The 14020-nt window shown below is 38.2% G+C and overlaps 1 protein-coding gene across 2 annotated transcripts; it reads right to left on the reverse strand.

Moving 5' to 3' along the window:
• Positions 1-551: 551 nt before the first annotated feature.
• LOC141610940 (uncharacterized) lies at positions 552-12295 on the reverse strand. 2 transcript variants are annotated; one of them, XM_074429254.1, is made up of 15 exons: positions 10820-12295; positions 10550-10605; positions 9403-9461; positions 9221-9292; positions 8022-8105; positions 7600-7707; positions 7048-7110; positions 6017-6097; positions 4984-5049; positions 3613-3768; positions 2039-2116; positions 1778-1816; positions 1496-1578; positions 1209-1281; positions 552-1033 (listed from the first exon to the last, which is right to left on the reverse strand). In XM_074429254.1, the coding sequence occupies exons 1-15, from the start codon at positions 12073-12075 to the stop codon at positions 860-862; spliced, it is 2448 nt and encodes an 815-aa protein (XP_074285355.1). In that variant the 5' UTR covers positions 12076-12295; the 3' UTR covers positions 552-859. The 2 variants fall into 2 exon arrangements, with proteins under 2 accessions (XP_074285355.1, XP_074285356.1); XM_074429255.1 differs by lacking the exons at positions 552-1033; positions 1209-1281; positions 1496-1578 and having other exon boundaries at positions 1772-1816; positions 2039-2099.
• Between the last annotated feature and the right edge of the window lie 1725 nt (positions 12296-14020).

Here is a 14020-nt window from a genome sequence, read left to right on the forward strand (position 1 = left end):
AGTGGTTGTTCCCACTAGGGATGGTCAAATGTGCAGGGGAGGCCGAGTTGACTCGAGGGCGGGTCGAGCTTGGACGGGTTGCCCGGAACCGTCTCGAGATAGGGACGGGCTACATATAGGTCGGGTAATAAGTTACTCGAGAGACGGGCTTTGAGTGGGCCTATGTCGGGTCAAGGGCAGGTCCGGGTATGGAGCAGGCCGGGTTTAATATTGTGGATCGAAGTCAGCCCGGTATAGGGGTTTGAAAATAGTCTCACTTCAAATCCTCGTCGGAGTTTTGACTTGAGAGTATGCCAAGGTGAAAAGGGCGATTGATTTCATGTGTGAATTAACCCGTTTAAATCTTAAGACGGAATATCTGTCTTAAGAGAGACTTATTGCTAATTACGGGGAGAAGATTAATAAACATATGAACTAAAGACGATCATACCTTAACATGATTGATGTAGGAATTATTGTGGGTTCCTAATCAAACAAGTAAAACGACAAACCTGATGACGAGAATTATAAAACGGTTATTTTGGCAACTACTACTCTCAGAAGGGTCATAATTTTCTTTTGATTTGATTCATTCACGGTGCATATATATAAATGACAAATTATCAGCAAAACTTCAAAATTCTGGTAACAGAAATTCCAAAATGTAGTTGGAATGGCCCAAAAGAATTCTTGATATTTTCTGACGAAACATTTCCATTATTGAAATACTGGCAAGGGCCAGCCTTCCTTGCTCCTATCTTTCTATGCTCAATAAATCGAAAGGTTCGATTCATAGCTTGAGAACTTACAATTTACAAGTACTATATGGTGAGATACAATGGTGAAATTGAGTATGTGTCTCGTCTCTTGATGTATGTAGTCAATAATCTAGTCTCCTGAAAACCTTATCAATGACTTCTTTCAAATTCTTGCAGCCGATTATCTGAATTTCAGAGCTAATGGCTCCTAGAGCTTTTTCAGCTGATTCGGGAACAACACACTTCTTATATCCAAGTTTCGCCAATGTAATAACTCTCTTTTTTATTCTTGGAACCTGCGATTAAGTTTGATGATTTAGAACCAAACACACCCTCGACAACAAAAATTGAGACAGGAGGAATTAGCTCCATTGTATACGGAAATGCAAGTGACCTCCCAAATAGTGTGACATTATGCGTAAGTAGCTTTCCTTAATGTATAATAAAGAATATTAAACTGGAGATGCTTACCATTAGAAGCTCGCCACCAAGGCCAATTTCTCCGATAAATGCCACACGATTAGGAAGAGGGAACTCTAAGAAGCTGGAGATGGAACAGTTTGAGAAAATGTTATTTAACAATCAAATGAAAACAAGATTATAACTAGCATTACAGAAAAACACCATGGTTCATTACAACACCAAAATTACTTAGTAAGAAGTAAGAACCAAAGTAATTGGTAAACCGACTGCTACTTCAAAAAAAAAAGGTTGTGATTCTAACTAAAGGAATGCGTTGATAAGAAGTGATGACATGCCTGCTACAAATTGCCACTGCCACAGCAAGATCTCCAGAAGTCTCCGTCAGAGAAATCCCACTTATTACGTTCAGGAAAATGCTCTGCAAAACACCACCACCAACAACGACAACGACAACAACAACATCAGAGCCCAATGTACAGAACCTTACCCTCAAAAATCACTCTAATAATAGATGTGAAACTGACTTTAGAACCTATCAGAAAGTACAGTACAAAAAATATACTTAACACTATAGAAGAGAACATACGAACACAAAGCAATAAGCAAAGAATGATTACATGATCGTCAAGCTTTAGTCCCAGTTGATTCTTAAGAACCTGCAAGTAAAAGAACAAAACATCAATCAGTTGAGGTCCTTGACTAATGATTAAACCCCCCATCAACAGATATGTATGATCAAAACCTTTCGAGTCTAGGAGGTACAGAGTAATTCCTAACTCAACCCAAACAACACCCAAATGCAAAACCGAAAGTCAAAAGCTGTTGATCAACTCATATACTCTATTACATTTTAATTAAGCTGTTGATCAAGGACGTACCGAAAGAATTAAACCAGCTCTGCTTAGTTGAACACCATTAGCAAGCCTACTAACACCAGGTCTGGAAACACATAAAGCCTACAAGTTAAAGTCATAAGACCAAACAGCAACTCAGGCATTGGAAATACAAATGACGCAAATGGTGTATCCTTCCTGAATAGACAAAAGAAGGCTATGCTTCTACAGATATGAATATATGACGCAGGCTTATGTTATTGGCGGTCGGACTCGCGTATGGGTATTGGACACGGGTAAGTATGAACGTATCCAAGTGATGGACTTGTCATGACACAAGCATTGAGACACGGGGAGGAGACTGTCCCCAAAAATGACGGCATAGGGGACATGTCCTCAGATCAGATATTTAATCAGATATATGAAATAGCGAAGCTATTTAAAGTGAAATTGAATCTGTATGAAACAACAAGTCTTAAAATACAAGACTTCTTTGTGCATCCACTAAGAGAACTGCCAACTATCCACTGAGGATTCTGTAGTCATCCTTAAGGGTCCGTTTGGATTGAAGGAATTGGAGAGAAGGGGAGGGGAGGGAAATGGAGGAAGTTAATTTCCTTTGTTTGGATAAAAAATATGGGAGAAAGGAAATGGAAGGGGAGAGAAATGAGAGGATTTATTTTCCCTCCTATAGAACAAATTATAGGCCCTGTTTGGTAATCAGCAGATTGATATTAGCAGAAGCAGATTGGTCAAGCAGATTATAAATGACAGATTGGATTAACAGGTTTGACTAGTATATTTCAATTAGCAGATTTAGTAGAAGTGTTTGGTAATTAGCAGATTTTGGTTAATAGAATGTTGTATCTATGTGTAGATTGTTGACGGATTCATATTTCACAATCTACTAATGTGAATATCTTTGGTAGAGCAAAGATATTGAAAAAAGAGATTGAGCTCCAATCTACTCTTTCAATATGCCATTTACCAAACACTCAAAATAGTAGATTGGTGAGTCAAACATGCTAAAAGCCTTGAATATGCTGAAAATTTTTCAATCCGCCGTTTACCAAACACCCCCATAATCTTTCCAAGGGTGGCAAGATTTGGAAAGAAAACATTATTTGGACTCTAATTATACCACCAACATCTTTCAATCATCCATCCATTCTTCATCTCCCTCCTTCCTCCCCTTCCATTTCCCTTCATAATTTTTGTTATCCAAACACCCACATCCCATTTGCCCTTCCCTTCTCTCCCCTCCCTTCACCTCCCCTCACTCCCCCTCCCCTCCCTTTCCCCCCTAAAATTGTATCCAAACGGACCCTAAGTGTTGCGTGACACGATTACAACCATAAAGTTGAGGAGTCATAGGATGCAGTCAATCAAATATGTTCGATAATTTGATTGGCCCAAGGCTCCACGCCACACTTAGGTCCATGGTATTAAATCTTGGTTAGAGACTTGATTTGGATTATGTCATTGAGGCCGAATCTCGGTTGTTCTTTTATAAATGTGGTTGATACTGCCTCAAAAGGTGGTCACAGTAACCTTGATAACTTAATCGCGCTTGGGTGTTGCAGGCAATATTTAGCACCATGACCAAATCTGTAAATTACCTGAACTTTAACAAGAAATGATAGAGACCCATCGATAATTACAGCAACAGCAAGCCCAACTAAGTTCTCTGAATCTGAATGTTCTTCACTTAAAAACATCTCACTAGGATTTGAGACAGCTTCTAGTCCAGATTCTGACATTTCAAAAACTCCCAGCTGCAACCAGGAGTGAATAAACATGTGAATAATCAAGCAGCTCATCTTGTTGTAGGGTATAAGTGCTCTGAGTACCGAGCCAATCAATAACATGAAAGGAAAACAATAAAGTTGAATTTCACCAAGGAACCTCCAATAAATTTCATAATCATTCAGAATTCTTTGTAAAAATAAAACTTCGTACCATTTATTGCAATGAAGTTATACTCAGGGAAGAGCTCAATCAAGAAAACTAGGAGAAGCATAGAAACACATGGACATTGTTGGGCCTGGAAGGGAAAAAAAAGTACTCAAAAACGAGTAGAATAAATTAAGAGAGCCCCGCATGTATCTCAAGTTTAACATATAGAGACACTAGCAAGCTACCGTTCACGACACGGGATCACACTGCTATTTTTGCTTACAATCTGATTGACATTTTATCGATAAATATTCTAGCATTTACTCATTTAGCCATATGAAAGTATTTGCAATGAATATCCACAAAGTTAGACCGTGTGAACCAATGGAAAATGTACAGCAGACATATTAGATCAATCAACAATGATTTTTACCCTCTCCTCAAAAAGTGGATGGCGTTAAGAAAGAGATGCAAGGGCATTTAAGCCTTTAAGATAGATAGATCTGAAGGACGGGTCATTACAGGTTCCGTTTATTTTGGGCACGCTACTATCAAGTCATTTACGGTATAGGTCATTTCGATTTGGGTCAGATCAGCCGGGTTGAGTTAAGTTTTGTACTCCCTCTATTCCAATTTTATTGTCCCCTTCTCCCTCTCATTTTTTTTCCAAATTAATTGTGCCCTTTCTCTTTCGGAAGGAAAACAGTTGCACAACAATAGTGGAATGAAGGGACTAATGTCTAAGTAAAGATTCATGATTGAGATGCAACTTATGACCATATGACAACAGACGATCACTTCAGGGATTCTTCATTTCACCAAAAAACATCACGAGAGTTCTAACAGCTTTAAAATATTAGTATGTGGGAACAATGAAGCTATATTCAAGCAAATGTAGACAACAAAGGCGTGCACCAGAAAACTTAATAAAATCGTAAACAAGATTCGAAAATGGATTGATTGGTTTTGTAGTTTGTATGACAGTTGCACATGGCTAATACAACCACCTAAAGCTTCACAAGAATCCATAAATTCTAAACAATTAGAAATCAGAATAATTAGGTGAGGTCCAAAAAATACAAATGATATATTACCTCATCAGTGGAGCCAAAACGGTTTTTAACAGAACGAAGCAATCGATGTGATGGGTGCTTTTCTCCCTGCAGGATCAGGCAATAAATGGGTTATGTGAAACAAAAAAACAGAATAAGAGACATACCAACATAATTTCTCCGAATAATGAGAAGTTTAGGGAGCAGAAGATCTAATGTTTAGTTGATGCATTTAATATTCTTGTCATCACCAGACATTAAGTGGCGCTGCATGAAATAGTAATGACATTCACATTGTGAACAATAAACAAGTATTTTGACAGCACTTGCAGGAAGAAACGCCATAAACACTGGATGCACATAATAGAGTGACAGAACTTGACAACTAAACATCCATCCAACCTATCAATAGATCTCATAAAGTTTCCTAATTTTGATTTTTAAATCCAAAAACTCCGAGAATTTTGAATCTGCAAATGAAGAGAAATTTGCAACTCCTTGTGGTGAGAATTCCATTTGTCATGTAAGATCAATCTCCGCCACTACCAATCAATGGACGATCATGGATTCATGGCCTTCATAGGTTTCTGAATGCACATTGACATGTGACTCTCTGACACGATGTCGTGTCTGACATGTCAGAGTGTTGGACGGCCCTTTTGAGCTAGGTTTTCTATTTTGTGGTTAAAAGTGAAGTGGCGAAGTGTCAGAGTGTTGGACAGCTCTTTTGAGCGAAGTTTCTATTTTGTGGTTAAAAGTGAAGTGTTGAAGTTTGTGTTGTAGCGGACACACGACACGGCAGCTAAGTGATGTGTCGCCGTCGGAGCAACCTATGCACATTCTACCCACTAGGCCCAAGTAAAGAGGTATTTTAAAGCCTAATCCATGGTATGATATGAATTAAATATTTGAATCCCCTTGTCTAGTTATACTTTTTTGAGACTATTAAACCATTTGCAGCTCCTATGGCAAGAAAACGACCAAACAAAAGGATTTAAGTCGACTACAAAATAACAGGAACAGAAGAGGAAGAGAACCATCAAGAATATTTACAAATGAACAAGGCAGAACCAACCTCCATATATAAAACGACATCAACTATGTCCTCCAGAACACGAGGTCCGGCAATTTCTCCATTTTTGTTCACACGTCCAATCTGTCACAGAGAAGAATACTATTGTGAGAGAAAGTTAAACTGAGGACACACAATAGGTTTGAGGCCGTCTTGACCGAGTATATTACAGCCTTCATACTCGGTCAATCAGTACCACCTAAAGCGGTGGTGGGCAGCCGGTACACGATGGCGTCGCTGCTAGGCGAGGGTCCGGGGAAGGTCCCACCACAAGGGTGTAACTGGGGCAAGCCTTCCCTTGCCACTTTGGTAAGAGGCCGCTCCAAGGACTTGGAAGCCGTGACCTCAAGGTCACAAAGCAACACCTTAACCGGTGCGCCAAGGCTCCCCTTCTCACCTAAAGCGGTGGTATCAGAATAAATTGTATTCACTAGCTCTTTACAAACCAAGTGACAACATTTCTTCTACCATTAAGAGACAACGAAAATGACGTTTTTAACCACTTTATTATTTGATATTAGATCACTTGCAGTCATCACAGCAAATTTAAACCTCTCATATGTTTCTCGACAATTTTCATAGTGGTTGTTCCTCATGAGGCTGTCTTAGCGTATATTAAAGGGGCAAAGTAGCAAATAGCCCCCAAAGGTTTACCCCTATGTGCATTTCACCCCCATAAGTTTTAATATGTGCCAATCGCTACCACCCGAAGTGATGGGAGACACCTTTGTACCACATGGGTACCCGGTAAGCAGTCTTGCGGTGTTTCGACGAACCGTTCTACGATGGGAGACACCTAATATGGCGTTTATGAGCTCATTATTATTTGACATTAGATAATTTGTGATCATCACAGCTATTTTGCACTTGCAGTATTATTCTCAGACAGTTATTACTCGATTTTGACACCAACTCGCATGAGGCCATTTTGAATGTGCATTATATATCCTTAAAATTCGCATTCGGCACCGCCCAAAGCATTGACATCAGAATGAGGCAAAAAACCATGTTACACTATCAAATCCTTTTCTTACCAATAAAACAGGGATATTTGTCTTCTTTGCAAAACGAAGCAATGCTGAAGTACATTCCTTCACCTGCAATAAAATATACGCAACAGGAAACCATCTTTAATTGTTCTAATCAAAATGTTACTTAAGGGTATTCCAAACCCTTAAGTTTTACAAAATAGTTTTAATCTTTATTCTCGTTTTAAATTCTAAGTTTTTATACAAGAAATGCGGGCAAAAGGTTGTTAATAAGGCTCGAACTCAGGACCTTTTGTTTTTCACTTTTCCTTTTCAATATTTTCGCTTTTTGGAGGTGTGTCAGCCGACCCCAAATCATTTTGGGATTAAGGCTCTGATGTTGTTGTTCTTGTTGTTGTTGTTGGTTATTGATAATAATGATACTTAGAGAAAACTTGTACTTTGAGGGAAAGCACGGTAAACATGTAATTTTTATTCATGTAAGCATACTTCTATTTTTTTGATATATTTATGTCCGTAAATCCCAGAAGCAAGAACTGAAAAGAGGGATAGTAAGATAGTGTTTGGATAGTGTTCCAATAAATTATACATTCATACCTGCATCAACCCGCCAGGACTTCCAGCCACCTCATTTAGATACACAGATTGAATGGAATCAACAACAAGAGCACGTGGGGAAAGCAGTTGCACCTTTTCTAAAATATCCTGCATGAAAAGGGCAAACACCTTAGACTTTACAATTGTCGAACAACGGATTTAATATATTATCCCAAAACCAGAGTTTCCAATAATTCGAAGAAACAATATAGCCGTCAAATAGAACAGCTGATGAGAAAATAGCAAGTGTAAGATAAAACAAAAGGTGGAGTTTTTGTTTGCTTGTAAGCATACAATGAGTAAGGACATGGCTATTTTTGGGGGAAAATCAACTGATAACTCGTAGCAAATTCTTGGAAGAACTTAATAAAAAGTTATCAGGAAGAACAAGTTTACACATCAGGAAGAACTTAATAACCAACCTCAATAACAGTGCTTGAATAAAGGAAAAGGTCCTCTGTATCGATGCTCAGCTGATCTGCTCTATTTTTAATTTGCTTAACACTCTAGAGATGAAAATATAATTAGCATCTTGTCACTATTGGGTTCAACCAATCAAAACAGAGAAGGCTTCACAAAGTCATTAACAATTCCCAAATAAACAAAATCAAAGTCAGAGATGCCGTCGACGGTTGGAATCCATAAAATGAAAGGTAATCAAGAACGTATTGTGAAGAAAGTGTTCACAACAAACAGCAATAATTAAAAATTTTAAACAAGTTGGACCAGCAATTAAATTCTAGTTCATATACGCTAAAGAATCTCCTCTCTTTTCAGGATAATTTGAGTGAACTATTTTGCACATTGTAAGGTCATCGAATGACTTTGCCTAACAATGTGCTCATTCTCAAAACAGAGGTTTTTAAGCTTATATGCAATTTCTCGTAGCTTCAATAAGTTTAACTAGCTTCTTGGATGCCTGTCTGTAGAGGAAAACCATGACATAATCCAGAAAATCACTAAGCTTTCTCTATCTAGTGACCAAATGTACGGTCCTTGTAAGTTGTACCATTGCACAGGGTATATTCTGGCCTGTTCCACCTTCCACATATTGGAAACTAATGTTCCCTGGGAGATAAACAAAATTTCTTACTAAATCTGTATGCGCGGTTTTATTTTCAATGCCCAAACCCCTTGATGAATCATGACTTCTGAATAGAATCAAAGATAAAATTTCCATAGTAATCATTCAGAGCTGCAACACCGCATCACGACCAGTTCTAAAGGTCTTGAAGATTACCATGACAGCATGACTTCAATTAAGGAAATATACCACTGCATTTTTAAGCGTCGCGATCGAAATGAAGGTGTGGCGTTCGATACTAAGATCAGGATTGAAACCCAGGTTTAATGCCATGAATATCCCTTACTCATTTTTGCACCAAACATTCACTCTCTTTTTAGTCAAGTTCGTTACCGATATTATGTGAGCTAGACAGTACTACCCACCTTGTCCTGTACCCTTCACTTGCTTTCAAGTATATCATTTGGCCTTTTTCCCTAGATGGGAGATATTATTGTCCCCCAGCATAATAGGTGTTCTCTGTTCTACAATTATAATAATTAGCAGAGCACTAAACATTAGAATAATGGAAGGGGGTGTTGCTTCTAGTGCACTGACCTCTTCACCGGATACGTAGAGCACAGGCGCTGCTCCTCCAACGTCACAGCTTTCTGCTATAAGTGCAGCCATCTTCATTTCGAACATAACTCATTAGTGAAACATGCAATATCGCAGCACTTGAACGAAATCTCCCGAGATAAACAACTTAAGCAGGTTTATGTGACAAAAATGGATCTTACCTGTAATGCCAATGTACTTTTGCCCACACCAGGATCACCACCAACCAAAATCAACGAGCCTATAAAAACTCGCAAGAAAGTTTGTTACAAGAGTTACATGCTGAGCAAGCTCATCTTGGGAAACAACAATAGTGTAAAGCTCGTAAGAAGCTAGACTGCTAGCGAATTAGAAGGCAAACCAATGTACTCCGTCCGTCCCGCTTTTGGCACAAAGACCAAGGAGGGAGGAGTGAACCACTTGTACTTAATTGTTATTGGATGCAGGTGGACTAAAATGTACTCCCTCCTATTCACCATTTTCTTCCCTATTTCCTTATTCGGATTATTCGGGTTTTCTTCCCTATTTCCTTTTTTGGGTTGATTTGTGTGGTCCAAATTAAATTACATGTGGGGTAGTATGTTTTGTGTGGTCCAAAATTAGTTTCTTATTCCTTGTGCAAAAAGAAAAGGGGAAGAATATATTGAATAGGAGGGAGTATGTGGGTAATTACCCAAAAACACGCATTCCTAAAATAGAAAGATAAACAAATTATCAAGACACTCTAAAATGGAAAAAAGTAGGACAGAGCGACTAGGACGGAGGGAGTAATTGTCAAGAGAGAATCTTGTACAATAAGTCAAGAGTTCTCTCCCAAAGCAATGGGGATGTCACTAACTACGGCTACTATGCTATCCCTTGAAGCCTCACGCTGATACATTAACATGCAAGTAAGATGAACATGCTAAAACAGAACACAATACATGAGAGAGATGAATGGGGGGAAGATAATTTGTAATGACCAATGAGAGAGATGAATGGGGGGAAGATAATTTGTAATGACCAATGAGAGAGATGAATCGGGGGAAGAAAATCTGCTAAAACAGAACACAATACATGCACACGTAAGTGAGAAAGACTATGATGGTACAACTTCATTGACTAAGCCTCAACTACAAGCTAAGGCTTTTGCTTGAGATAATAATTTCCCAATAAAGTATTAACCATACTATCTCAGTCATTTTCCAGGTTTCCACATTCAAACTATTGTTAAAGACTTAAAGACGCCAAGGACATATAAGCCAACGTAAATAAACAAAAAAGACAGAGCAAGTATTCGTCAAAAATACATAAAAGGCAATATAACATAATTAGACACTCAATCTGTACCTGGCACAACACCACCACCAAGCACCCTATTAACTTCCAATCCGAGCAAGCCAGACCTGAAATCAGCCAAATCAGACCTTAATTTTCAGCATTTTGCAAAATATTCGCTTTTACAAACAACATAACATAATTAAATTTCTCTGTTAAGTCTAGGCTGCTAGAATTGCACCACTAAATCCGATATAGTTGACTCCCAACCTAGCTACATGTAATGAAAGCAATCAAATTAAACATAACCTTATCAATGTTTTAACCAAACATCCAACTTACAATCGAATACGCCATTCCATATGGTTAATCCCTGGATTCACATCCATCAACCTAACCGGTGCATTATGCCCAACCATTTGCTCAGGCAATGAACACGACTTCATCATATTCTCAGAAGTCTCGTTTTCCCCACTACTACCTACGCCCTTAATTGAATTTGTTGGGTTACTCGGAGGAGAACTGAAGATTGACCAACCCCTATAGCTCGGTTCAGAAGTTGATTCTTCCGATGCACCCTTGACGTGGATGAGAGGCGATTCGGGAAATGAATTGGGGGTAACTGGATGAACCGGTGCATTATGCTCGGGCAACGAAGACGACCTCATCCTATTCTCAGAAGTCTCATTTTCCGACACAGACGACAAGTTCACTCGAATCCTCGACCCCTCTTCCCCATTACTACCTACACTCTTAATTGAATCCGTATGTTTACTCTGCGCATTACTGAAGATTGACCAACCCCCACATCTAGGCTCAGACGCTGGTTTTTCAGGTGATGATTCGGAGGTAATTGGATGAACCGGTGCATTATGCCCAACCATTTGCTCAGGCAACCCAGACAACTTCATTATATTCTCAGAAGTCTCGTTTTCCGACACCGAAAACTTATTCAAAGTCCCAAATTTATTACGTAATTCACAGGTTCCCTGCCTTCCTTCTCTTACCCAATTCTTCGACCCCTCTTCCCCATTACTACCTACACAGCTTGCCTTCTTTCTCTTCAACACCCTCAACAGAAAACGACGGGAAAAATTAGGGTTTTGATTCTTCGACCCCTCTTCCCCATTACTACCTACACTATTCCTTCTGTTATCTCTCCTAATCACCCGATTCTTCGACCCGTCTTCCCCATTACGACCTACGCTCTTAATTGAATTTGTAGATTCACCCGATACTTCGACCCGTTTTTCAGGTGATGATTTGGGGGTAATTGAATTAATTGGGCGGAAATGACGGGAGAAATTAGGGTTTCGATGGTGTTGAATGTGTTGATTCTTCGACCCGTTTTGCCGATTACGACCTACACTCTTAATTGAATCTGTAGGTTTACTCTGAGGATTACTGAAGGTTCGCCAACCCCCAGGGCTAGACTCAGAAGCTGGTTCTTTGGGTGATGATTTGGGGATAATTGAATGAATTGGGCGGAGATGTTGTTGATTGTGGATGATTAGAGAGTTAATTGAAGGGCGAATAAGTTTGAATTTGGAAGAATTAAGAAGGGAAATTTGTGAACGAAGTAGATGAATTGCTGCCATTTTTGAAGCTTGAATGTGAGAGAATTAGAAATTAGGGTTTAGGGTTTGGGGACGGGGGGAATCCTTCAGTAATACTCAGAGTAAACGTACAAATTCATATTATCTTCTCACCTGGAAGCAACAACAATGGCGGCCATACTCCTTCGAAACCCCAAATTCAACCTGCGTGCTGCCGCAAGTGCTCCGTATAATTTAGTTTTTTTTTTTTTTTTTTTGGTGAAGTCCGTATAATTTAGTTGTGAACTTGTGATCTTCAAGCTTCCACATTTTATAGTCATTTTTTTCAGCATGAATAGTTGACCATTGTTTAGTAGACTACCTTACATTTTCATTACAATAATAACAATCGTGTTCTTAATCTTGGGTGATTATTAAGAATCCAAAATAAAAAGTTCTTTTATTATAAATTAAAAGTTGTTCTTAATTTTAAGAATTGAGTTCCAAAATAAGAACTTGGTTGTTCATACTTGAGAATTTAAGAACCAATAAACATACTTTGATTAACATTAGTTTCAAGTTATAGGGTAATTCGTGATTAGCAACACTAATTCAGAAGGCACCCCAAATTTCAGATTTGCCTAATTAATTTGTGATTAGCATTTAATTAATATCATATTTTCAATCCTAATGGTCATCGCTAAGTTTTCTTATTTCAACTTTAATTGCAAAATTCTTACACAAATAGTCAAATACATAAATTGGAAACAGAGATAATGAGCAATTATTTTCCTTGATTAAAGATAAAAGTGAAGAAGGTAAAAAGAAGGGTAATTTGGTAATTTAATCGGGTGATATTACTAATTTATGGGCGATAATTTTTTTTTTTTTGTTACGATACATCCTTTATTACTAATCAATCCTAAATTCCTAATCATAATCCTAGCACTACTAGTAAATCCCATATTCCCCGCCGACATTCTTTACTAATCCTAGCCCTACTCGTAAATTCCATGTTAAACCTACTATAAATACGGTCTTCTACATGTTTAATTTATTTGTGTTTATTGTTGTTTTAATTTAATTATCATACTAAAAAGGCAAAAAAAAAAAAAAAAATGGAGGAAGATCGGCTATGCGTTCCTTCTGAAACAATGATGGTTGAGATCATGGACATTATGAGCTTGAAATTATATAAATGTCTTAAAGAGAATGATAAGGTTGATGGCGAGGTCCTCTTCATATTCAAGCTTTGTAACTGTGAGTATGCGGGTCAACCCGGCATGTCAAACCATAAAATCATCAGCCATCGTCCTCAATACACACAAGTATCTTTGGAATCTCAACGGCTTTATAATGTAAATGATGATCAGTTTTTAAAGACCGTTTACGAGGTTATTTCTACGGCCGATTTATTCTTCTATACTAAGACTGATGAACAATTAGCTTGCACTTTAACTCGTTTAATTAGGAGTTGTTATCGATTTAGTCTTGGCATGTTGAGCACTTTCACTACTACAAATCCAGGCAACTACAACGCCCCTTTAACAACGATTATTCACGAAAATCACAATAGACGTTGTAGAATGTATGGCGCGAATTTTACTAAACTAAATTACAACGGGTATGGTTATAAAAACCGTTGTTATTAGTTTTAACAACGGGTCACCCATGCACAACCGTTGTTAATAATTTGGCGCAAAATTGGCGCAAAGTTAGTGAAAAGTAATCACAACGGTTATTTTTGAAACCCGTTGTTAAAACTTATTTAACAACGGGTGTTTTTTACAACCGTTGTCAAAACATATTTCACAACGGTTGTTGTTTAATAACCGTTGTCAATACCTTCCATACTATAAACCACACAAACACAAGTCTGCTGCAGCCACAAAACACAAACCTTAATACACAAACACAAACCAAAGCCAAGATGACCAAACACAAACACAAAACACAAACACAAAACACACACTTTCTCATCGTCTCTTTCTCTCTTTCTCATCGTCGC

Source organism: Silene latifolia, chromosome 11, assembly GCF_048544455.1.
Source record: "Silene latifolia isolate original U9 population chromosome 11, ASM4854445v1, whole genome shotgun sequence".
Taxonomy (NCBI): Eukaryota; Viridiplantae; Streptophyta; class Magnoliopsida; order Caryophyllales; family Caryophyllaceae; genus Silene; species Silene latifolia.